General features: G+C 32.7%; 2 protein-coding genes across 3 annotated transcripts in view; both read left to right on the top strand.

The window, feature by feature from the left end:
• The window catches only part of GckIII (Germinal centre kinase III), a 65788-nt gene extending 56808 nt beyond the window's left edge, over positions 1 to 8980 (top strand). For both annotated transcript variants that reach the window (XM_067287144.1, XM_067287143.1), the window contains exons 8-10: positions 3985 to 4338; positions 7136 to 7335; positions 7455 to 8980. In XM_067287144.1, coding sequence (XP_067143245.1) covers positions 3985 to 4338; positions 7136 to 7335; positions 7455 to 7467 — 567 coding nt within the window. In that variant the 3' untranslated portion in view covers positions 7468 to 8980. The remainder of the gene's footprint in view (positions 1 to 3984; positions 4339 to 7135; positions 7336 to 7454) is intronic.
• LOC136989101 (uncharacterized) overlaps positions 1 to 25509 on the top strand; it is a 246419-nt gene that overhangs the window by 124067 nt on the left and 96843 nt on the right. The window lies entirely within an intron of this gene.

The following is a 25509-nucleotide window of genomic DNA, read 5'->3' as shown; positions in this document are numbered from 1 at the left end:
ATAGGTTTGCTCATCTGTTGAATAGGTTTTGAAATTTTCTGACATCAGTTTCTTTTAACAGTTCTCTAAAATATTATTGACAGAATTTAAGAACCAGATGATAAAACTTTATTATTAAAATTATTAGTACTTTTAATTAAAAGAATTGGAAACATTCCTGATTTAGCAGAAGAAATGAATATTGTAAAAATGAGCTAGTAATAAAATGTATTAGTTTTAAATAATTCTATTCTTGATCCAAAAAATAAAATAACTTCAAGTTTGATGTGTAAATAAAGAATATATTGACAATAGAGGTTTTTTTATGCCAAACAAAAATATATCCATCTTGATTTCTGATAAGTTTCTCTTGGTATTACATTAATAAGTTATATATAATGTAGAAAGTATGCAACTTTGTGGAATATATAATTCTTACAATTTTGATTTGACAAGTATAACTGCTTTTTTGAATTAATATGCTTGAATTAACTTAAGACAAACAAAAAAATAAAAATACATATTTTCTTATACTTGCAAAGATAACTGGAACAGGAAGGTCAGACTATAACAACTTTTTACAGTTTCAAACACTAAGACTGCGTTTTTTCTGACATACTTTATTCCAAACTGATGAACCTTATACCAGGTTGTTCAATAAGTTTTGTCGTTCAATAAGAGATGGCGCTATTAGGTTTGTCGTTTTATTACTCTAAAAATAGTACTACTTTTTTATAAACACGTGTGAAGTTTTATGTAGATCTGTCAACTCATTTCTATATTTGCAGCTGTTCAAAGTTGATGTGTCAGTGTATTTTTTTACAATGGAAAAAATTGAATATCGTGCAGTGATAAAATTCTTATTTTTGGAAGGTGTAGCACCAAAACAAATTCATGAACAATTGGTAAAAGTGTATAAGGACTCTTCACCTTCAATTAGAACAGTAGAAAGATGGGTTGCTGAATTTAAACGTGGCCGTACAAGTCTTGAAGATGATCCACGTGAAGGACGTCCAAAAAGTGCATCAACACCAGAAATCGTAGCAAAAATACAGCATATGGTTTTGGAAGATCGTCGATTAACTGAGAGAGATTTAGTAGAAGCCCTAGGGATCTCATTAGGCAGTGTGAGCAATATTTTGGCTGATGTTTTGGGTTACAGAAAGCTGTGTGCACAATGGGTGCCGCATTCGCTAACTATGGAGCAAAAACACATTCGAATGCAACTTTCTCAGCAACATTTGGAGCGTTTTAGAAAAAATAAAAAGGATTTTGTGCGTCGTTTCATTACTATGGATGAGACTTGGGTCTACCATCATGATCCTGAATCAAAACAAGAGGCTAAGGAGTGGTGTGAACCCGGTACTTCGGCTCCGAAGCGAGTTAGGGTCCAGAAATCGGCCAAGAAGGTGTTAGCATCACTTTTTTGGGATGCAAAAGGAATTTTGTTTGTGGATTATCTCCAAACTGGTAAAACAATAAACTCAGACTATTATTGTAATCTTTTGGACCAGCTGGATGTAAAAATTCGTGAGAAAAGACCTGGTTTACAGAAGAAAAACATTTTTCATCAAGATAACGCACCCTCTCATACAGCTCAAAAAACCATCGCGAAAATCAGCGAATTAAAATGCGAATTGTTGCAACATCCTCCCTATTTGCCAGATTTAGCTCCCTCTGACTTCTGGCTGTTCTCGCATCTTAAAAAATTCATGCGTGGGAAACGATTTTCATCGAACGAAGAGGTAATAGCAGCCGTGGAAGCATATTTCGACAGTCTTCCGGATTCTCACTTTAGGGATGGAATCCATAAATTAGAAAATCACTGGAACAAGTGTATTGAAGTTCAGGGAAATTATATTGAATAATAAAATGTATTTCAAACCATAAAATTGTGTTTTTTTTTATCGAACGACAAAACTTATTGAACAACCTGGTAAATGAAATTCCAGTATAGTTTAATGCAGATAAAATACAAACGTTTTTGATCTACATAGGAGATCATTTTCAGGCTAATGTGTTCCAAAATGGAATGCAAGGAAAGGACTATTCCACAAAGTCCTTCCTTGCATTCCATTTTGGAACACATTAGCCTGAAAATGATCTCCTATGTAGATCAAAAACGTTTGTATTTTATCTGCATTAAACTATACTGGAATTTCATGTAGAAAAAAATGCAAACTGATGAACCTTTAACTTTTTACAGTTCTAGCAAAATTTTGGTTTAATACAATCTACAAATGTTCTTGGCCATTTTATACTTGCCACCTTCATGTTATTAGCCAAGAGAATAATGTTTAAAAAATTAGAAAAAATACAAAGTTTAGAACAAAAGAAATTTTGAATATTTGCAATATGTTTCCTACATACTTAATTCAAACAAATCACAGCACAACTACGCATTAAATAAATTAAAAATACACAGTGGGAGGAGATGTTTATATAATGTCATACAAAGTTTTCCACATGCAACTCTGTAGGTTGTAAATTATTGTAATAAAGCAAAATTTTGTTGGGACTGTGAAAATGTATTGTTATACTCTAATTTCCGAGCACAGTAATACTTCAGTTTTCGTTGACTTTGGTTATCATCGGTTTCAGTTTTCGTCAATTTTTTTCACAAAAAATTTGTCTTGGATTTCGTAGGCATGCCGAAGTGACCTCACTGCTAATTTTGCTAAAGCAAAGGGCAACCCACGCATTTTCCGGCATAGTGTGGCGTTATTTCTCGTTGTGTAACATTACCTCGCGAAGGCACACCATTGGCCAACTGTTCTGTTCCACGAACACTTGGAGTTCGGTCATGAGTTCGTGCTTTGCCGGGCAGGCTGGCCATGTGAAGTTTTCCGGGTTTTCTCCACGTCTGTAACGCCTGAATAGGGGCCAGTTACCTTAAACGGATTTCCCGGAAGGCATTATTCCCCTTGATACGACCATCATAAACGCATACTACTACTATTACATGACAATTACGTCACACTTTACCACAAGGCGATACAGGCTAGAAGCTCATGTCCAAGTAGCTTCTACAAGACAAGACATTACGCCATGTGTCTAGCCAAACAATTCTACTGTTTTCCTTTGGATTAGTCTTTTATATTAATTTCTTATTGCTTTTAGTATTTAACACTATATATATTCTCTATAAAATGTGTTTCTGGTATGTATTTTGAAGTGTTTAGAACAAATTAATTGGATTTACATTGATTCATATGGAAATAATTGCCTCAGTTTTCATCAGTTTCAGATTTTGCCGATTGTTTTCGAATGGATTATCAAGGAAAACCGAGGTATCACTGTATATTTGTTGAAATACAGATTCATCATCTTCGAACAAAGAGAAAACAGATAAAGAATGTGTGTTTATATTTTAGTACATATTCTCCTATAATTTATTAACAGATCAGTATAATGTCATTTATAATGTAAAATTTTATGAAATATAAAGTTTTGAAAGAAAAATTGAAAGTAGGTGATATATTTACAAAGGGTAAGACAGATAGCGGTAATGTAATTATAAACATTTCAGTCTTTCCTCAAAACATATCTGCAACTTGATAGAACTTAAATATATTTTATAACTAGAAGGGATAAACAGATGGTAATTAGGAGTTGTTTTCAATTTACCATATTTTCCGGTGTTTAAGACAACTTTTTAACCCAGGAAAATCTTCTCAAAAGTCGGGGGTCTGTCTTATAGGGGCGAGTATATCCCAAACTCTATATTTTAACTGTAAAAGTCGGGGGTCGTCTTATACGCTGGAAAATATGTTACATTATTGTTAAACTTTGAATCCTTTGAATTGTTTAATTGTCATTTTTGCAATTTTGAATTTTTCTGAAATTGAGATACTCTGTTCCTATTATCAATTGTCTTACTTATATTTTATTTTAAATAATTTCATTTGTTAAGACTTTTAAATGGGAATACAGTAGTTATCTTTTCTATTTTGTATTGAATTTTTAAATATTCTGATTAATTCATACTTCATTATTTTACTTTAGGTAAGACCAACAAGTGCAGCACCACCACCACCGCCACCACAACAGCAAAAATATAGAGATAGAGAAAAAGATGGTAAAGAGGAATTTGAACAAAAACATAGAGAGATCATGAATCAAAGAGAACTGAGGCAATATGAACGAAAAAGAGAAGTAGAAATATCTAGAGAACAAACTCAGCAAGAAGTAAGAGAAATTTTGAGAGAGAAAGATCCACATGATATTAGAGATAATCGTGAGCAAGAAAGATATCCACTTCCTCAAAAGAATCCTTTATCTCCATTATCTCCTACAAAACCGTTAATTGAAAAAGGTGCAACTTGTTTATCAACAGTAATACATCCTTTGGTTTCAGAGGTATGATTTTATGAAATTACTATAAAACATTTAACGAATCTTAAAAAAAAATATTGTTGATACTAATATAAAAACATTGAAAATGTAAATTTTGATTGCCATAATAATAAGTTATATTAATATTTAGAAATTTCTATAAATACACCTTATTTTATTTCTGATTCAGACATCAAAAGATAATTTCAGGGCAAAAACAGACTTATTCAATTTTGTTACTTTGTCATATTCCTGTAGTATGCAAATTATTATTACTATATTTACAACTCTTGCGCAACCGTGCCGGTGCTTATTCTGCAACTATTTACAAGTTGCAGAATAAGCATCGGCACGGTTTCATAAACATTACTATATTTACTTATTTGAGAATTTACATAAATTTTTTTTTCATATAACAAAAGTTTCTTTTATAGATTTTTTTTTATAGTTCTTGTATAAATTTTACATAATAATTTAGATTCTCTATTATATAAATTAAAAATTATATCTATGTAGGCTGTTTTTTTCAAGCTTTGATGGTCCATAAAAAAAAACAATAGTAAATAACAAAATAAATTTATTACCAAAAGTTAGGTACAAACATGGTTACTTTTGGACATTATCACCATGAAGATTGAGGCATTTGTCATATCTGTGGACGAGCTTTTCCTCCCCTCTTCATAGAATGTTGCTTCAATGAATGGAGATGGGCCGTAATGTTTTGAAGATTGTCACTAGTCTTGAACCACTGCCCTCCTAGCCACTTTTTCTGTTCAGGAAAGAGGTGGAAGTTGCTCGGCACTAAATCAGGGCTATATGCTGAGTGTTTAAAGGTGGTGAAGACTTCCACCCAGCTTGGAACTTTTTAATGTGTGAAGATTTCTACCTCTTTCCTGAACTGAAAACGTGGCTAGCAGAGCAGAGGTTTGAGACTAGTGACGATCTTCAAAACAACATCGTTAATGATATCTCCATTCATTGGTGGCAAGATTCTGTGAAGAGGGGAAGGAAAAGCTCGTCCACAGATATGACAATTCCTCAGTCTTCATGGTGATTATGTTGAAAAGTAACCATGTTTGTACCTAACTTTTGGTAATAAATTCATTTTGTTATTTACTGTTCTCTCCTCTCTCTCTCTCTCTCTTTTTTTTTTTATGGGCCATCATGCTTGAAAAAACCATCATCATATTTTCCAAACACATTTGGGAATATGTTTTCAGAATTATATAGTAGATTCTTTATAAGCCAAAGTTCCTTAACTTGAAATTCTCACTAACCCAGTTTTTATTTTTGTCCTGACTCAACTTCTGTAGATTCAATGATATGTGTTTCTATAATTTGTAATTTAGAGATGGCATTTTGCTAACTCAATTTTTAAGACTGACTTTATTTCATGTCTAATTTTGTTTGCTTTGTGTTTTAAGGAGATGGATGACAATATCACAAAGTTGAAGATCGGCTGTAGACTTGTGCCTCTGATTGTATGGCATAAAATTCAGAATGTTTTAATATTTTGTATCTGAAGTAATATTCTTATCTTTAAACACAAACTGATCAATCAAATTTTAATGCTTTAAAATTATTTTTAAAATTCTTAAATTTTGAAAATGTAAGAAACAAATCCATGATTTGACAACTTACTGTGTTATTGGACAAAGTTATGAGTTTGTCTACATGTGTCTACATATTATTTGGAACTAACATTCACACTACATAAATTTTGCTGTGAAGTTTGAGTTTCATGTTGACATTTTCATTACTGATACTGAGTAATCAATCAATGCATTGATCATTTTTATTCTAAAGTGGATAGAAATTGTGAACAAGAGAAAACTAAAGATTCTGTTGTTAGCAGAAAAGGTATCCTGTCTTTTATAATCTAAATTCAACAATTTAGATTATAAAAAAAAAATACTAAGTAATAATTACTTAAGTTTCTTTGTCATTAAATTATTTAAATAAAATTATTGGTGGGGAGTGGTCTATTCTGGCTTCTAATCATCATCTGCTGCTGCTGCTGCTGCTAAAAGTAGATAGCAAATATGTCTGATTGGTGGTGGTTATAAAAATATATATTGTGGGAAATGTAAAAAAAACATTTGTTTTTTTACCAGTCATCAGATAAGTAGCACAAAGATATTAGTATTTGATATACGAACACGCATTTTTGTTATTAGTTGTCACTAATCAGTGCACTGGTGGAATATGCATGAATTTATGTTGCATTGGGAGTGGAGCCCAACCAAGCTGTGCCCATTCCCAATGTACTCTTACCTGCCTAACTGAATGCTTGGGAATGTATGCATCCACTACACATTTTACAATCTTTTGTGGTTTATATTTTTTTCTGATTCAATAATTCATAATAACTACATATTTTTTTCATCTTTACCATTTGTATCTAAAATGAGTAAAAAGTACTCATTTTATTGCATAATTTTTATTTATTGCATTTGTTTCCATACAAATTTAAACATTTGTCTTAGCATATCACCAGCTTTTCTGTCTTCTGCTTATTGCTTTTGTAGTTTGAGAGTTAAAAAACAAAAGTAGATTTATTAGAAAAACTTTTAAAAGCAATTACAAACACTTCATATAATTTATGTAATTTAGTTCCTAGCAGTGAATTCACAATAGTGAAAGAAGCATCATCTTGTTTAATAATTTATGTTTTTCTAAAAATGTATTATTTTAATTCATATGTAGATTTTGATACTTGTGAAATTCTGTTACAATATATTTCTTATTGTTTGTTACTAATTATATATTTAACTATTAGATACAAAGCTTTTTGTTAACTTTAGCTATTTATATTTAATAGCTCCAGCGAAAACATAAAAATAATTTAAAACCTGATATTAATTCAAGACTGGATGCTATTGAAGAACTCCACACGGCATTTGATCTTGCAGAAAGATCTTGTCCCGGTATTAGTGATATCTTTGTAAAAGAAATTTTACATCGTTTACTTCCCGGATTGAGTACCCATCGATTGCAAGATGCAGTAGATAGACTTACCAGGTAATTCTTTTGTATTAGAATTTTACATTATGGAATTTATTATTATTAATTTAATATTATTATTAGAAAAATATGCATAAAAATTGCAAATGAATTTTATTTCATTTATTTGTTTACAGAGATGGATCATAGAAATGGAAAATTGGAAAACAAACATTTGAAAGAGATTCAATGTGCCTGAAGCTATGGCATACATCCCCTCCTTTACATACCTCACATTCCATCACTGACATCTAATAGAGGTGTTGTCAATAGCTCTGGAGCGTACACAGGCTGTCACAGTTTAGATGACAATTTTGTAACCTAAATATATAATTAAAGAACTTTCAGCAAAAAAAGGTTGTGGCCTATACAGTATATTTATGTTAAAATTTCTAGTGTAATGTAGCACAATATAGATTCCAGTTTCTGTGGATGAAATTATGCATGTCGTTACAATGTTTCTCTGTAATTCTATTTCCATTGTTCCATTTGTTTAATTCATAAGGCAAATATTATTTCATTGCATTCCAAATACAATAATTGTATTGTATAAAAACTTTACATAATCTTTAGAAGTACAAGTTAAAACAAGATATATTGTTTTTATTCAGGAAAAAAGAACAGATTGTTTAGAATTAAGAGAGAATGGCCTAATTAATCTTTATTTTTAATAATGCATTTTGTGACTGTTTAGCCACCATACAAAGAAAGGACCAAAATAACATATCATGGAGGACAGTAATTCAAATGAATGACAAAAGGAACAACATTCAATGACAAATCATTAAGCCAAAATTATTTGGAAAGACAGGTGCAATTAGAATGTTTGTTGGAAATTGCAACCGCAGGGACATTGATGTATTTCTCTGTCGCCATATATGGAAAGCTTAAAGCCAATGTGTATTGCCGAAGACATTCTTCAGACGAGAAGATTTGATTAAAAAAATATATATTTGTGTGTACAAATAAGTTTTATTAGTTTTATAGAAAAATTGAAACAAAATCTATATGAAGAAAAGACACCAATATCTTCATTATAAGAATTTATATATGTATATGTTGGACATTAAGAACATACTATTTTTTGTTTAATATCATTGTATTTTCAAATTGTTTATCACCAAAAAGTTCATTATCTTTGACAGTATCTCTCTGTGCTTATTCATATAATTATGTCAAGTGTAAATTTTAAAAAAATCATTTAAAAGTAGTATTCAACAAATTGAAGAGCTGTTGATATTGAAGCTTGGTGATTCCATTAAGTGAAGGATAACACTATTTCCAAGCTGAAAGTGATGTAAAACTATCATTTTATCTAAAACTAATTTAAACTAAATCATTTTAAACTCAATGTAAAATTTAATCAAATAATAATAAAAATCTTTAAATTTTGACTTTGAAAAGAATGAAAGTACAAACTAAACCAAAGAAACAGGTTTATTGAAATAATTTGGCCCATTTCAGTTTTCTTTTATTATTATTTATTCCGTAAAATAAGTGATAGTTTTACTTCAGTTTAAAAACTTATGATTTTCTGGAATATAAAATATTCTTTTTTAGTCTTGGTCTATTTTTCCTGGGATATAAGGGCAATCAAGGACTGTTTAGTTCACTTTGTCTTATAGAACTGTAAATAATATAAAATTAAATATGTTGATCTTAATTGTTTATATTTTTAGTGAATTACTGAAACATTACTCATGCATTATAAAAATAAACAGAATTTTTAATATTTAAATAATTTTTGAATAGGATGTCACGAAAGATACATCAAAATTAATCCTAAAACATAACAATAACAAATGTGTTCGTGTAAAATGAGAAACAAAATTAAATTACAAATAATTGCACTTATGTGCATGTGTGTGTGTGTCCTGTTATAATAAAATCTTAACTGTACTAGGATCAGTAACAGGTAGGCTATATACATGCTTGCTTGATGGATTTCTATGTAACAGACACTTTACATAGCAATATGTAAACATCTTTTTTCAAATATGATGTAATGTGAATTCAGACAACTCTATAAAACTAACATCCAAATATAGATATATGGTGGAACACACTTTTTTTTAATATTAAAAAAAAAAAGATTTAAATTAATCAAAAATTTCAAGTAAATGTATAATGCTTTCGGTATTTAAAATATTTTATAAGACCAAGCACAATCTTTTATCATCAAAAACTGACAAGTTGTAAGAGATGATCATTATTGAATCAAATGGAATATTTAAATTAATAACAAGTTAATTCTACTGTATTAAATGTTTCTCATTCTGATTCTCATGGTTTCTCCTATTGATATATTCATTTCAAAATCTCTAATTTTGAATTTCTAATATTTTTCGATATATTTTTTAAAAATATATCAGTTTTTGAAAGTACAAAAACTGATATTTAAAAAAAAATAGTTCTGTGAAAAAAATGCATCATTTCATGTAACTAATTAGCCTTGATCTTTTTTCCTATCTTTTATATTAAAAAGTAACAATTTCTTTTACAATCAGTAGCAAACTTTGTCTTTTCATTAAAGAAAAATTATTTTAGGTAATACCATTAGCAAAACACTTCTAAGACAGCTTATTCACCAGTTACCATTTTAAAGTAGAATGACAGTTATAATTATTACCTTTTCAAAGTTGGCAAATTTTGGGCAAGGTTAACCTATATTAATTTATCTCAGACATTATGTACATCTTAAAAATGTATGTGTGTGACATGGTCATACATTTACAATTTTTAATCTGTCTACTGTATGAATTTGGCTTTCATTGTGAGGTATTTGAAATTTTAAAAATTGATTTTTTGAATGTCGAACATTCGAATAATTGATTTTTCCAACATTCCATTTTGGAATTCTGTTTCATTAAAAAACTTGAGGCAGGCCTTGGTGAAGGCCGAAACATTTGGAATTTTCATTAAAGTTCTGTTACTGGTATTTAAAGATTTTGTTTTTTTAATAGAATGACAGTTATATGGCTAAATATGAGGGGAGTCCGATATTAAAGGTAGAGGCCAAAATTACACTAACATTTATAATTAAAGTAAGTATTTAATACATTCCACAAAAACTACATACTTCTGTTTATTTCTCGACATAATCGCTAAACGTTGACAGTTATCCCAGCGTGACACTATTTTGAACATCCCTTCACGGTACTATTGCTTGAAGTAGTCCAGAATGGTGTCTTCCAATTCCTCCTGATCTGCAAAAATTTCTTTTAAAAGTTCAAATAAATGAAAATCTGATGGAGGGCTAAATTTGGACTATACGGAGGATGTTGCAGACCTCCCAATTCCACTGTGCCAACCACAGTTTGGTTTGACATGACATGTGGAGTATAGTCCAAATTTAGCCCTCCATCAGATTTTCATTTATTTGAACCTTTAAAAGAAATTTTTGCAGATCAGGAGGAATTGGAAGACACCATTCTGGACTACTTCAAGCAATAGTACCGTGAAGGGATGTTCAAAATAGTGTCACGCTGGGATAACTGTCAACGTTTAGCGATTATGTCGAGAAATAAACAGAAGTATGTAGTTTTTGTGGAATGTATTAAATACTTACTTTAATTATAAATGTTAGTGTAATTTTGGCCTCTACCTTTAATATTGGATCCTCCACATAGTTTGCTGTTATCTGTATTGTGGCATTACAATCTGACATTTCTTTGGCACTGGCTTTAGTCTTGTTGAATGCTTTTGATTTTTAGTATTAATTTTTTAGAAAACACTAGTCATTTATATAATAGTTTAGCTCATAGTTCATGAATAGTTTCATGTTTAAACTAAGTATTAAAGCATGTTTTTATAACAGAAAATTTAATATTTGTTGATTTTAAAATTAAATATAGTAACAGTAATACTGGATTCTTTTTACATAATTTTTGACTGAAATGTAGAAGAGAGGTTTTGAGTTTTATTATTTAAACTTCATAAATTAGGTGGTGATTCATTTATGGTTAAGATTATCATTCACTTCTGGGATTAATTTTATGACGTGTCCTTCGTCATTTTATTGCCTCTTCGGCTTTTTTTGTTTCTCTGTTTTCATTGATATTTTATTAAATTTTTGTATATCTACATAAATTACTAATTACTTATTTCTTTTTATACTTGACTTATAAATGTTCATAATCTTAAAACAAATACAGCAGTTATTTCTTATGGATGTTATGGTTCAACTGTTGGTTGTAGAAAGAGCTTTGGAAGGGGAAGAAGAAGAACTTTTTTTATGAATCATATTCTAGTATCTAGCATGCAGCCAAACCAGCCACATCTCAATGTTATAGAAATTTGATACAATGTGCCGATGGTTGTTACAATGTCACAAAACCCAAAACAGAAGACATTTATTTTCTGTATTAGTAATTGTGTTTAAGAATCAACATAAATACCAAAAATGAAATATATATAACTTATTATATGGAAATATCTCACTAATGCAATTTGTATATAAAAACATTTAAGAGTATTGAATTGTAAATAATAATAATGTAATTTTATTTTATTATTTACAAATGTTTCATTATTTTGTTTCCTTCGTAAAAGCCACTACTTCATGCTCTTGTAGCTATTTCTATGTAAAAAATAGAGTAATTCTTAGTTTTTATTTTTCTTTAGGTGGACTTGTACATTTTGTTTTTCAGAATGTAATTGAATAAATGAATTTATTAATAGTTTATTATTTTTACCATTATTATATCAGTTCTATATTATTATTTTGATAAGTTATATCTTAATCTATTTCATAATTTTTTTTTTTGTACTTTTTACATATTGATTGCAAATAATCTATAAACAATTTACTGTGTCTTAGAATAGTTTTCAAATTAAATTTATCTGAAATGATGTAGTTTGTTAAAAATAATAATCTATATTAAAAACAATTAGATTATAAATTTTATATCAAAATTAGATTAACTAGAAATATTCCAAAGAAAGGGTGATTTACATCTGGTTAATATGATCTTTGTTTTTTAATGTCAAAAGTGGAATGAAATAACAACTAGATGACAGAATTATCCATCCAATATTCTATCAGTTGAGTCAACTCCAATTTGATAATTTTAAATTCCTGACAACATTGAAAACTTAAGATCTGGCACTATTTTAGAAAAATCTGATATGAAATCAATTTGGTTAATTGGCTTATAAAAACTACAACATAAATAAAATACTTGGAATATTAATATTTGAGTATTGTTTGAAAGTTTGTAATTTTCAAAATTTAAAGTTTCTTTTGTCTGGTTGGTGGTTTCTTTCATTATAAAAATCTGTCTTTTTATATAATCCATTTAATATTTATGGGAAGGAAGATTATTAGTGATTCCAGTTTACCTAACGAGTTTTTGTGAAATTTTCATTATTTGGATTTAAGCGATTTAATTACTCTCTTTTAATCGATTATGATTTCATTTACTAATTTTAGGAAATCATATGAAAAGCAAAGATCAAGATAGCCTTGCATTCCTCCTCCTCCCTTTTTAACACTTATTTACTGTTTTAGATTTTCCTTTCTTAATTAGTGCATTTATAATACATAGAGAAATTTTATATTTTTTAAGATCAATTTTAACGTTTTTCGGATGAGGATTAGATTGGAGAGAATCACGATATGAAAGGAAGCGTACTTCTCGGGAAGACTGGAGAAACGCCCTTATTTAGGTGTTAGACACGTCAAGAAATCCCAGAAAAATCCATGCGGCCAGCCAGCGGAGCCCGCAGACTTTGAAACGGGGGAATACAAGTTATTAAAAAAAGGCATCGTACAGTACAGTACATTACGCAAGGAGCTTCAAACTCCGATTCATCGTCGGATTAGCGCTCCCACAAGATGATGCTGGTTGCAGTCGGGGCTAGCTTGGCCTTGAAAACAAGGAATTTGAGGGGTTTTGATCAACATACGACGAAATTGCGTGGGTCAATGGACAGATATCGTTCGTTAGTTTTTTATATTTGCAGAATAGGCTAGAAGTCACGAATTTTCTATTGTTTGGTGCTCCCTTGGGGATTAGGAACAGGTGTAGTTACCATTAGTGTTATCACCCGTCCGGTTTCAATTCCCGGACTGTCCGGGTAAACTATTAATTTTGTCCGGGAATTTCGTAGAAATTGTGAAATTACGATGAAACAAAGTTCTTGCAAATATTTTTATAAATTTACACCATTTGAACAGCTCAAGACCTCACACTCACTGAAACTCATCTGCCATTCCGCCATGTTACGTTGTTTACGATGACGTTGACGCACAACCTGCCTCTCGACCTTTTTTTTTCTTCTTTTTGCTTGTATGTCCGTACACGTCTTCTATGGAGCTAAACTATCTGTTCTTTCTTTCTTAATTTAGGTTACATACGTTACTCCTACGCAAGTCCCTAGTCCCTAACTGTAACTGATTTAGAACCAGCATGCACGTTAGGGTGCGACTATGCAGACGCGAGCGAGCGAATTTTCCAAGCGAGCGAGAATATGTGGCAAGAAGAGCCGAGACGCGATAAATATCAAAACCTGTCAGATATGTGCGAGAACCAAAAATTCGCTCTCGCCAGCGTTATTTCTCGCTTCTCGCTTGTGCATGGTTTTTCTTTGTGAAAACTAAATCGCTCGCAACTTCTCGCTCGCTGTAAATTCGCGTCTGCATAGTCGCACCTTTATTCTTCGCATTGTGAAATGACATTAGACATAGCGCATGCGTCAGGAACTTCTGTTCGAACAAACATGGCCTGCCGTCCGGGTCAGCGATTTTGTAAAGGTTGCAACACTAGTTACCATAGCAGTTGAAAGAAAAATATGGACAGATTAGCATTTGAAGTACTCTGACAGCGAGGCGAGATAAAAGGAAATTATTCACATTTTTCAATCTAGTAAATGTAGTAATAATATAATGTTTCAATTTACACTTTCCCTTAGGTCAGGGGTGGCGAACCTGTGGCTCGTAAGGAAAAATCATCTGGTACGTAATGTATCATACGATTTCTCTCTCTCTCTCAATCATCCTTTCGGTTTATCACCTGATCATCTTTTTTACAGTTATTCTAATTAAAGCGTATTCGTTTAATTTCTTTAAGTATCGTTATTCGAAGTCTGAAACTTTGGCACGCATTAACATCTTTAAAGCTAAGTGTGCTTACAATATGGCACGCGAACACAAAAAGGTTCGCCATCCCTGCCTTAGGGCAAAGAATGCAATTTTAAATATAAGAAAACTATTTTACCACAGACGAATTTGATCGAATTAAAGGAACCGTTATATTGAATGTGTGCAATAGAATGTTCTTTAAGCAACACAGCCGTTACATTTGCTTATACAATGTTGCCACCTAGCCAACAAACATAATAATAATAATCAAAAATTTAGTACCCTTTGTCAGATTTAAATGTACAGTAAGTGGTTATGATTTAACTATTAACTGCTCGATCAGTTAAAAAGTACGGACATTTTATTTTTTCTAAGTACGATACGGACACGGACACGGACAGAGCCTTTAAAGTAAGGAACCCTAGAAAAGTGCAACCGAGACGAAAGTGAGACATGTGCCCCAATGGACGGGCGAGAACACTTCGAATGAAGTTATCTACTAGGTCGCTGGTGGGCTGAAAAGCCTCAGAAGCAGCAGCTAAGCAGCCAAAGTTCGTTTCAATATGTTTGTTAAGTTATGGCAACGCAACACTTGGGCGATCTGCCTAGGGGGAATGCCTTCCGGGAGGTCTTTTTAAGGGTAACTGGCCCCTATTTAGGCGTTACAGACGTGGAGAAAACCTGGAAAGCTCTACGTGGCCAGCCCGTCCGAGCGAGGCGCTGAACCCACGACCGAACTCCCAGTGTTCAGGGTACGAAGACCGCTTGGCCACTGGTGGGCCCGTTTCAATATGAAACGAAGTAAGGCTTGCCTCCTAGATGTTGCATAGTCTGTATTGACTTTAGACATGCATTTGAATATAAAGTTGCTAAAACAAGAATATACACTGAGTGGCCAAAAATTTAGACACTTTATTTGAAAGTAAATCAGTCCGACAGTGATGTAGAGTGACGTCACAACGCAGAGTTGCTTATATAAGTATGCTCAGCTTCAGACATCGTAGTTACCCATTTTGACATTAATTTTCATGATAAGACGAAAGATTTAAGTGACTTTGAACAAGGGATGATCGTTGGTGCAAGAAGACTTGGTGTTAGCATCTCTGAAACGACGACTCTTAGGATTTTCTTGCCCAACAATATCTCGAGTGTTTAGAGAATGGCATTTGAGAAAAAAATCTTCAAGCGATAAGGACAATTCTAGTCAAAAAGGCTGGTGAACGAGAGAGGTGAAAGGCGATTAGCACGCATAGTCCGCAGCAACAGAAGGGGAACAACACGAAATTTGTCGTGTTGTTTCCCTTCTGTTGCTGCGGACCATGCGTAGAGCTGTAATTTGACAGCTGAATTCAATGCAGGTGCATCACAAAGCATATCCCAACGCACAACAAAACACACTTTGCAAAGGATGAGCTTTAACAGCAGGAGACCATCACGAGTGCCTTTGATATCACAGAAAAATAGAAAAAAGGTGCCTGTTGTGGGCCCAGGAATGACGAAATTGGTCACTTGAAGACTAGAAAAAAGTAGCCTGGTCCAATGAATCTCGTTTCCTGCTACATCATGCAGATTGCAGGATCAGAATATGATGCAAACAGCACAAATTCATGGACCCCTCCTGCCAAATGACAACTTTTCAGGCTGGTGGCGGTGGAATTATGGTGTGGGAAATATCTTCCTAGAATACACTGTGTCCCTTGATATTTGTGGACACATCTCTGAATAAAACAGCTTAAATCAACATTGTTGCCGATCACGTACATTCGTTTATGGCTGTAATGTTCCCTGATGGAGATGGTCACTTTCAGCAGGACAATGAACCTTGTCACCGTGCTCGATTGGTCTCAAATTGGTTTGAGGAACATCAATCATAGTTTAATCATCAATCATGGCCAGCTCAGTCCCCTGACCTCAATTCTACAGATCATTTGTGGGACGGAGTCAAAAGATCTCTTCAAAGCTTGGAAACGCCACCATCCAATCTGACCCAACTTAGAGCTGCCATTATGTTAGCATGGGCCAACATTCCTCAGCAACTTGAGTCCATACTAAGAAGAATATCGGTTGTAATCAGATCTAAATAGCTAAAGGTGGACCAACTCGTTATTAGAGGGTGTGTCTAATTTTTTGGCCACTCAGTGTAATGCATAGTTTTATATAATCGATTGAAAAGTGCAAATTTTGTTTGCATATTTAGAATTGGATATCAATTTTAACAATATTTTTACCACAATCTATTTTGAGCTGCTATTCCGATTTTGAAATAGCTTAAAATCAGAATAATATACGTACAGTACACTCATAATATAATCAAAAATCTCCTTAGGGAGAAATTCTATCCAATACAATAGAGTCTACCGTACCACACGAAGAATGTGAGAAAGATTTGTTTTTTAACACTGACGTGGTAAAAGCTTCCATCTGTCTGTAGTAATCAGCAAAACTATTACTTATTTTTTTCTTCATTTTGAAAAGTCTTCCATTATACTTCAACTGATTAATTTGTACATCGTTCTGTGTTTTAACTACATCGATAGGCAGATGTTTAACCTTTTGCCAAAACTCTATCGAAGAACGTATATTAAAGGACTCTGTCGTAGTATCTTTCCTCCTCTTTCCTAATTTCATTTCTATCTCTGGTTAGCCCTTTCACTTCCGTCTGTATTCTTGCACGTTGACCACCTGATATAAAACTCTTGTTTAATTGTTTAAAACAATTTCTGACTGATTAACTTTATTGTATGGCTTGAGATGAATTTTGCCAAAAATGCCTTTCGTTTTATCTTGGTTCTCTCGTTTAATATTATAATGGAAGATATTTATCAATAAAAATCTGCAAGATATCTTAAAAATAATCCGCCAATTGATCAACAGAATAATCTGAGGGATAATAGTAATCCTAAGGGAAACATGATGATAAATACGATTTCAAATACAAACATTACGTAATGCATTATTTTCCCACGCCTTTTTAACGAATTACTATCTATTTCCATATCTTGGAAGCAGCGCCGGATTAAGCCTCTAGCGGGCCCTAGACAAAATTTAAATTGGGGCCCCATTTAAATAAGTTGCTTCTAAACAAATCTTATATAATGTGACATTAGCGTAGCTAACATGGGTGACACCCGGTGCGGATATCGTGGTGTCACCCCAAGTCACACCGTAGTGTCACCCTTTTTAACTCTTTTATAAAACACTATTGAATTGTAATATCTTCGCACTCGAGCAACTTGAACGCTATATCGAATATGCGATGTCGCGACGTATAAGTTTAGATTTAGAAAATAAATCATAACCATACATCAGTACTACCACGAGAGGCGGCCCTAGGAATACTTCTAGATGGGGCGAGAGATCGCGTGGCGCACATTACTTCTGACGCACGGGTGGCTGTTGACCTTTTCTTTTAATTTTTTTTTTAGATAATGGCTAGTCGAGCGGAGCTTAGTAGGAATTGTTAACTACAGCCTTTTCTGTCCCATCTAATTTCTTAAATAATTTTTAACTCGTTTTGAAACAGAAATCTTCTGCACTGAAGCCGGGCCCCTCCGAATTACGGGCCCTAGACATTTGTCTACTTTGCCTATTCGATAATCCGGCCCTACTTAAAAGAACAACTATAGACACATGATCCGACAATATATCCTGATGGATTAAAAATTCCGACTCACTAATTGGTTAAACCAAAGTGAAAGTGGCAGCATACTTGCTCTGGGGAACCCGGGATCAAAAAATTCCTGGGAATTTTTCGGAGAGTGGTCCATCCGGATATGTCAGACCCCGTCCCTCACCACACTGTGGGCCTGGCCGAACCCATAATGGGCTTGCTATAAGAGGCCCTCTTAGTGCCCACAGGTCGGAAAGAGGACGGGAAAATAGCCAATCAAGGAGTATCTTTATCAAATCTGGTCGGTCGCTTCCAATCAGCCAAAAGTGATAAATTTAAAAAATGTACCTATCCTCTGTTAATTACATGCCTGATGGACAGTTGGACACCCGTATAGATAAAGAAAGGAAAAAAAATTCAAGTCTTACACTCATACGTTCAGGTATCAGAAGACTTGGCGTCATCGTTAAACTTATCCATTTGGTTAGGTACACAAGACCCATTACATTAATGAGATTCTACTATAAAGTATCAGATGCAAGCATTTGTACAGCATTTTCGATAATGATATTACAACTTGTTTTTGTAATGTATAAAGGGGTTTCAAGGTCGCATGTTACGTGATAAAACGCACGTTTGCTCCGCATCTTCGCCATGTTTGTAGTCTAGCTTCGGCTTGCTTAGCTTGCACGGTTTGTTATTTGACAGGTTGGCAGCGCTTTTTTCAATTTAAACTTAATAAAACTGCACTATTTTTATATCATGGACAAAGTTTAAAAAGATAGACTGCGAGAATAACCCGCCACAAAAATGACAGGACAACAGGCTGCATTATATGAAGAAAAAGTTTCATTACGTCAAGGTGTCGATCCGTACGAAGCCAGCATCTTCGTTGTAGATCAATAGTTGTGGCCTAAAGTAGAATTTGGTGACATCAAACTATTTGGTTTTGACGACAAATTACTACACTCTTTCACAAATGAAACCTTACAAATCTTTAGAGGCTGTAACGTGTTCTGATTACGTGCTCTTTCATAACGCTCCTGATATGCAATTGAGTTGTGGTCTTTCTCATACCCCATGTATAATGTTGGCACTAGGATTTCTCCTCATTTCCCGTCCTTTACTTTTCTCGAAATCCCGGGATAAGCAATCTGTTTTCCGAGATATAATTTTAAGATATAAAATAAATCTTAAAAATAATTAATAGAATGATATCAAATTGCTTAAAAAATGAAAAATAATAATTATTTTGGAGGTTGCAGGGCGTATAATAATAATGCTGTGTAAAATATGACATTGTATTAATTTCTACGTAACTCAATGGTAAGTTTTTCACAAATAGAAAAATTTATTAAAGTTTGTTGCAAACTGCTTACAACTAAAAATGCCTTTGAATTGAGTTGAAAATTTAAAAACAATTTTTATCAAACGTCTAACTTTAATAATTTAATAATTTAATAATTTGTATTATTGTATTTTGAAAAAATATAAAATTTAAAACAAAGGTAAAGATTTTAAAAAGCAAAGATGGCCAATACTCCGATCATTCGATCTGATTCTTATTTTAGTAATGTAGTCCTGCTACCGAGAATGCTCTTTCCGATTCAATTGATGTGGGTGGAATCGTCTTTAATGCATTTAAGAGAAGTCAGATGTTATGTGTTTTTTCACCTGCAGCCTGGAAGGTTTCTAGTTCGTTTTCGAGATATGTTACAGTATTTGTTTCGCAATCTGGTATTCCTGATTTGTCTACCTCGGCTACTTTAATAGCGGCATCGAGCTTGAAGCCAAACAAAGTGCCGAATTAGCTGGCTGTAAGTATCAGGTTTATGAAGAAAAACTTCATACTCGTTTGTATCCTTGCCCAATTTGCACAACCTAGCGTTACGGTTATTCAAGCTACTGGGCATGGTTAAAAATAAGACAGTATCAGCGCAATTATTCAATATATTACAGGTTCTCAGAAGTAAAGAATTTCCAGAGTCCTGCCACAAATTGATTATTGATAATCTGTGACATGCCATAACAAGCAAAAATTTAAAAAACTAATAAGCAAGCTTAAAATTAATATAAACTGTCAGAATATAATTAACTTAAATACAAATGTAGTTTTTACTTGCAAAATACGAAAAAAGGGAACTTTTAAGAAATTTGCGGGATTTCCAGGGTTAAAAAAACAGCTGGGATCTCGTCAGAGAAACCCTAGTTGGCACTCAGTCTGGTGGTGAATCATCATAAAATGGGGAAGGTTTTACTTTGGGGTAAAAATCTTTTGAATAATATAATATATCATTAAAAATAATTTATGGATATTATATAGATGGAATTTGGATCCCTATGGAATTTCGGGACTTCGAGTATATATCTGATCTCGGGGTCGAGACGAGTTCAACGATAACTTTCTTATGTTTGGTCTCCGGTTCAAAAGTAGGGTATCATATTTACGATTTCTAAATAAATAGAAATTTGTCAGGAACAACGTGAAGGTTACTATGTAATAATTATTTGTTACTAATGTTACTTTTTACAATGATTTTCTTACATCTTAAAGAAATGTTAATGTTGCTCACCAAAATAACCTAACTTAGCTATTTGTAAATGAACAATGGTAATTATTGGTTTATATCTTAAAAATACACACACTTTTATGTAAATTAGACTGAAGGACAATCGATTCAAAATTCATTTCTAATTCTTCATTCGCTAAGCGATAAACTTTGCTTAACACTTTAATATTAACTCTACTGTATATTTATTACCAGTGGTGATATTCAGCGGGTTTGCACAGGTTCGGCCGAACCCGTTGGTAAAATTTTCAGTTTCCCGAACCTTGTTAAACACACGTAACATTTCTCAGTGGTTTTGTTTCTTTTAAAAAATATATTAAAATATACGTATTATACTCTGTAACACTACTAAACTAGAGCCTTACACCCCGTTCGCACCGAGTATTTCAAGCTAGATTGTGAGCAAGGTCTTGGACTATGTCTTGGTGCAATCTCTCTCGACCGAAACGAGGTTTAATCGCGATCGATTCAAGAGAGTTCTTGAAACTAGATCCAGTCATAAGAGAGATCCCACAATCCCACGCGCGCGAGATAATACAAGATAGCCGTGGAAAACGTGTCGGGCTATGAACAGCGAAATAAAAAGGATATTGTATTTCGAGAGATGACGACATTGTCTATTATCAGCAGTGCCATTCGGGGTGAAAAATTTCTCTGCCTTAAAAAAAAAAAGGTCGACAGCACTAATATACTATTGTTACCTGGTTCCTGGCCCAGGGCCCCTTACGTTCCAAATACGCCACTGATTATTAGATATATCGCAAGAAAAGGTATTGTATTTATTTCTAGCCAAAACTTCCATTTTGTTTGTCGGCGATTGTTAGGGAAAAATTTTCTGCTAGCGAACCCTTTGTTAAATATTTCGAATATCACAACTGTTTATTACAAGCAGAGACTAAGAAAAAAACAAACTGAATAGACAATGATTGTGTTCCACCTTTCAAACTAAAATCTGTTATTTAACTATTTTTTCCGAATTAATTAAGGGATTCGTGCAACCGGCTTGTACACACTTTATCTAAACTTTTGCATGAGTATCATAATCATTTATTAATAACTAGTAATCAAATGTTATTGCTTACCCGAAATGAAATGTTTCTGACAAAAACTCTTCTATTGATATTCACTTTAATCGTATTGAATTTTTCCGGTTAATTCTCGAGAGCCATGCAAATTGCCTTCGTCGTGGAAGCTTGATCCTTGATGACAAATAATGCCGGGAATTTAAATAAATGGTTTTGAGTGAACTAGCATTCCATCCAATTCACCACGTTGATATTCGCGACGAATAAACAACACAAGAACTCCAGTTAATGAGCGCGTAAACACAAAACATAAACAAACCATAAAGATGGCGCTGGACAATTGCGCATGCTCGTGATGTCGACTTGACCTCTACGTGTTGGCACGCACGGTATTTTTGAATTTATAGTGAAATATAGTCAGAATTGGGGTTTCTCATTTCCCGGTCTTTACTTTTATCCCGGAATCCCGGGACAAGCAAAACTGTTTCCCGGGATAGAATTAATTATTTTTAAGATATACAAAATATCATGAAATCAAATATTAAATTACTTTAAAAAATGAAAAATAATTATACGTTCTGCAACCTCCAAAAATCATATTAATAATGCCGTGTAAGATATATATTAAAAATTACCATTGAATTTTCAAATAGAAAAAAATTTATTAAAGTTTGCTGGAAACTGCAAACAACAACAAAAAAAAACGCTTTGAATTGAGTTGAAAATTTAAAAAAATGAACTTAGATCAAACTTCTAACCTAAAAGGTAATTTTCGTTTTTTAAATAAAATAATATAAACATTTACAATAATATTTTGTATTATAAGATTTTAAAAAGCAAAGATGGTCAATACTCCGATCACTCGATCTGATTCTTTTTTTAGTAATGAAAAGTCCTGCTACCGAGAATGGCCTTTCCGATTCAATTGAGTGGAATCGGGTTTAATGCATTAAAAAGAAGACAAATGTTTTTTTTGTTTTTTCACCTGTAGCCTGGAAGATTTCTAGTTCGTTTTCGAGATAGTAGTAATTCTTTTGCCCTATACTATTCTCGATTTGTCTACCTCGGCTGCTTTAATAGCGGCATCGAGCTTACAGCCAGCTAATTCGGCAGTTTGTTTGGCTTCAAGTATCAGGTTTATGAAGAAAAACTTCATACTGGTTTGTATCCTTACCCAATTTGCACAACCTGGCATTACACAGTTGTTGAAGCTACTGGGCATGATTAAAAATTAAGACAGCATATGCACAATTACTGTATTCCAGATATTACAGGTTCTGACAAGTAAAGGATTTTCAGAGTCCTGCCACAAATAAGCTACATATTGATTATTGACCATTTGTGACATGCCATAACGAGCAAAAATTTAAAAAACTAAGTAGGTTTAAAATTAATAAATACAAATGTATTCTGACAGTTTGAGTTAATTATGCTATTTGCAAAATTTCCTCAACCTTAACACAAAAGAAAAAAAGTGAACTTTTAAGAAATTTGCGGGATTTCCCGGGTTAAAGATAATTCTAAAAATATATTAATTACAATTTATATTTTGTTGTGAATCTCAGGTTCTTAATAACTGGCATTGAATGCACTAGTTTTTGCGCGATTTCAGAGAAAATTTTTCCCATTATTCAAGAAGTCTTTGAAATGATCGAAGTTCAATTTCTCTTATTTTCTTACTGAAAAAACTTGACGATAGAGTTAATGTTCAATAGGATTCAAATCTGGAGATTGTGGGGAGGGGGACGTTTCAGTGTGTGAGAGAGACATTGACGGACAACATAAGCCAAATGTTTATGGTCTGTCCTGCTGAAAGTAAAATCCATCGTCCAACTTTAATTTGCTTGCACTTTACTGAAGAATATTTAAATACATCATTTTATCCACTGTACCGTCTACGAATATGAAGTTTTCTCACATCAGTAGCAGACATAAAACCCATACCACATCACACTACAACCCCCATGTTTTATTGTGGCTGTGGCTTGAACAGTCTTTTCGAGCAGTTCTCTTGGGTTTTCTCCAAAGTAAATTTTTTCAATTGTTACAAGTGAATCTACTTTCATCTGAAAACACTTTAGACCAAATTCAAATTATCTTTTGCGAAAGCAAGCCTTCTCTTTCGACTCATTTCACTTTCTTCTGGTTACTCTCGCTCTGTAACCAGCACGATGGATTCGGAGGACGAACCACTTTGTTGAATCTTCCTTTATCATCAATGCAACGTCAGTTGAAGATATTTTTGATGGCTTCTTGACTGAACGAACATCTCTATTCTCTGGGAGTAAGCAAGCTTCCGTAGGCGACCTCATCTTGGTTTATTTTCCAAGCTGCGAGTCGATTTAATACGCTTATTTCTTACAGAAATAACTTTCACACCTGATAAGGTTAAAACATTGATAAAACTAATTTGCTTAAGTTTAATCACTCTGCCAATACTTTTGTCCGTTCAAATCATGTAAATATATTAAGTTCATTTCTTTTTTTGTACAGTATTTTTGTCTACATTGGACTATATCTATTAATAGGACTTATTACACTAGTGTAGTTTAGCAAATAGAGATGATCTTAAAAAATATCAAAACAAAATCTTTATTTTCACCTGGCTCCTCTACTTGCTATACGGAAACTACAGTGTAATAAGTCATATTAATAGACAAAGATACAAAAAAGAAATCAATAAAGGACAAAGTATTAATTTTTTCCCCCTGTAAATTTTCAAAGCCAAAAATAACACTAAATAAAAATAATTATGTATGTGATGAATAAGATTTATTATTACGTGAAAATTTCAGTTACAATTTTTACTATTAAATTTATACAAGTAAATTTAAGACGTGGCTGTGCCAATATTTTTGGTCCATCACTGTATTTGTACCGATAAACACTGCGGTATATTTCTAATTTGTTTACGCATGTCCTCGATACTGTTATCTTCAAACATTTAGTCATGTTTTCCAGACGTGCCATACTACACGAATGTTTCATTTCAGGAATCTTACGAAAAATCCGAATGTACCAACACGCAGCCCTACCACGCCTTGTTTATGCACGTCCACATTCCGATCACCACAGATTAGAAATTATCCGCTACTTTCTGAATTACCGAACTTTTATTACAGGAGTCAAAATTCACGCTTTTCATTTTCTTAATATATACATTTTAGTTTTATATGAAAACATCCGTTTACGATTGATACAATTTGTGAACCACGTTGTATCAGCTTCGCGTTATACAAGGGTAGCCTGTATTTGTATTCTTACATTTTCATACAAATAAAATTAATCTTAAAGTGGGTCAAATAACGAAATGAAAATAACAGTAAAATCGTACACTACATAATTCGTGTTTAATCCTCATTCCTCTCCAATGCGATTTTTCGATCACACGCACAATTTACACTTTTAATGTTTTGACTTCTAGATTTAAATGATTCGATACTATTAAAATGTCAACAAATTTTCAAAATGAAGCGGTTATCGTTAAGACAACAGCTCAACGTCAACCATCGATTTTAATGTATGCATGTAAGTTTCGTAATCGCTCTACTGCATTCAATATTTGCCAATCCTCATCATACTGCATTTACATTTCAAAAATGCAAGTTTAGACAATTATCTGAATTTCATGTGCAAACAATTGGCACCATGACAAAACTTTTAACTTTAACATGATTACTACTTGATTTTGTATTATAAAAATTATATGTATATTTATCTTAACTATTTTAAACTCATTCACTCAATTGTAATTTGAAGTTTACAAAGCATAAAAGTTTTATGTAAATACTATATACCTACAGTAATTTTAAAAAAAATTAAATTAAAGCATTTGAAACTGACGTTAGGATTTGTGAATATGCTTTAAAATTGCTGTAAAGACAAATGCAATTTAAAGGGAAAAAA

This window comes from Centruroides vittatus, unplaced genomic scaffold (assembly GCF_030686945.1).
Source record: "Centruroides vittatus isolate TY-2023 unplaced genomic scaffold, ASM3068694v2 scaffold_435, whole genome shotgun sequence".
NCBI classification, from domain to species: domain Eukaryota; kingdom Metazoa; phylum Arthropoda; class Arachnida; order Scorpiones; family Buthidae; genus Centruroides; species Centruroides vittatus.
The sequence above is the reverse complement of the archived record's forward strand: the minus strand, read 5'-3'. Positions and strand labels throughout refer to the sequence as shown.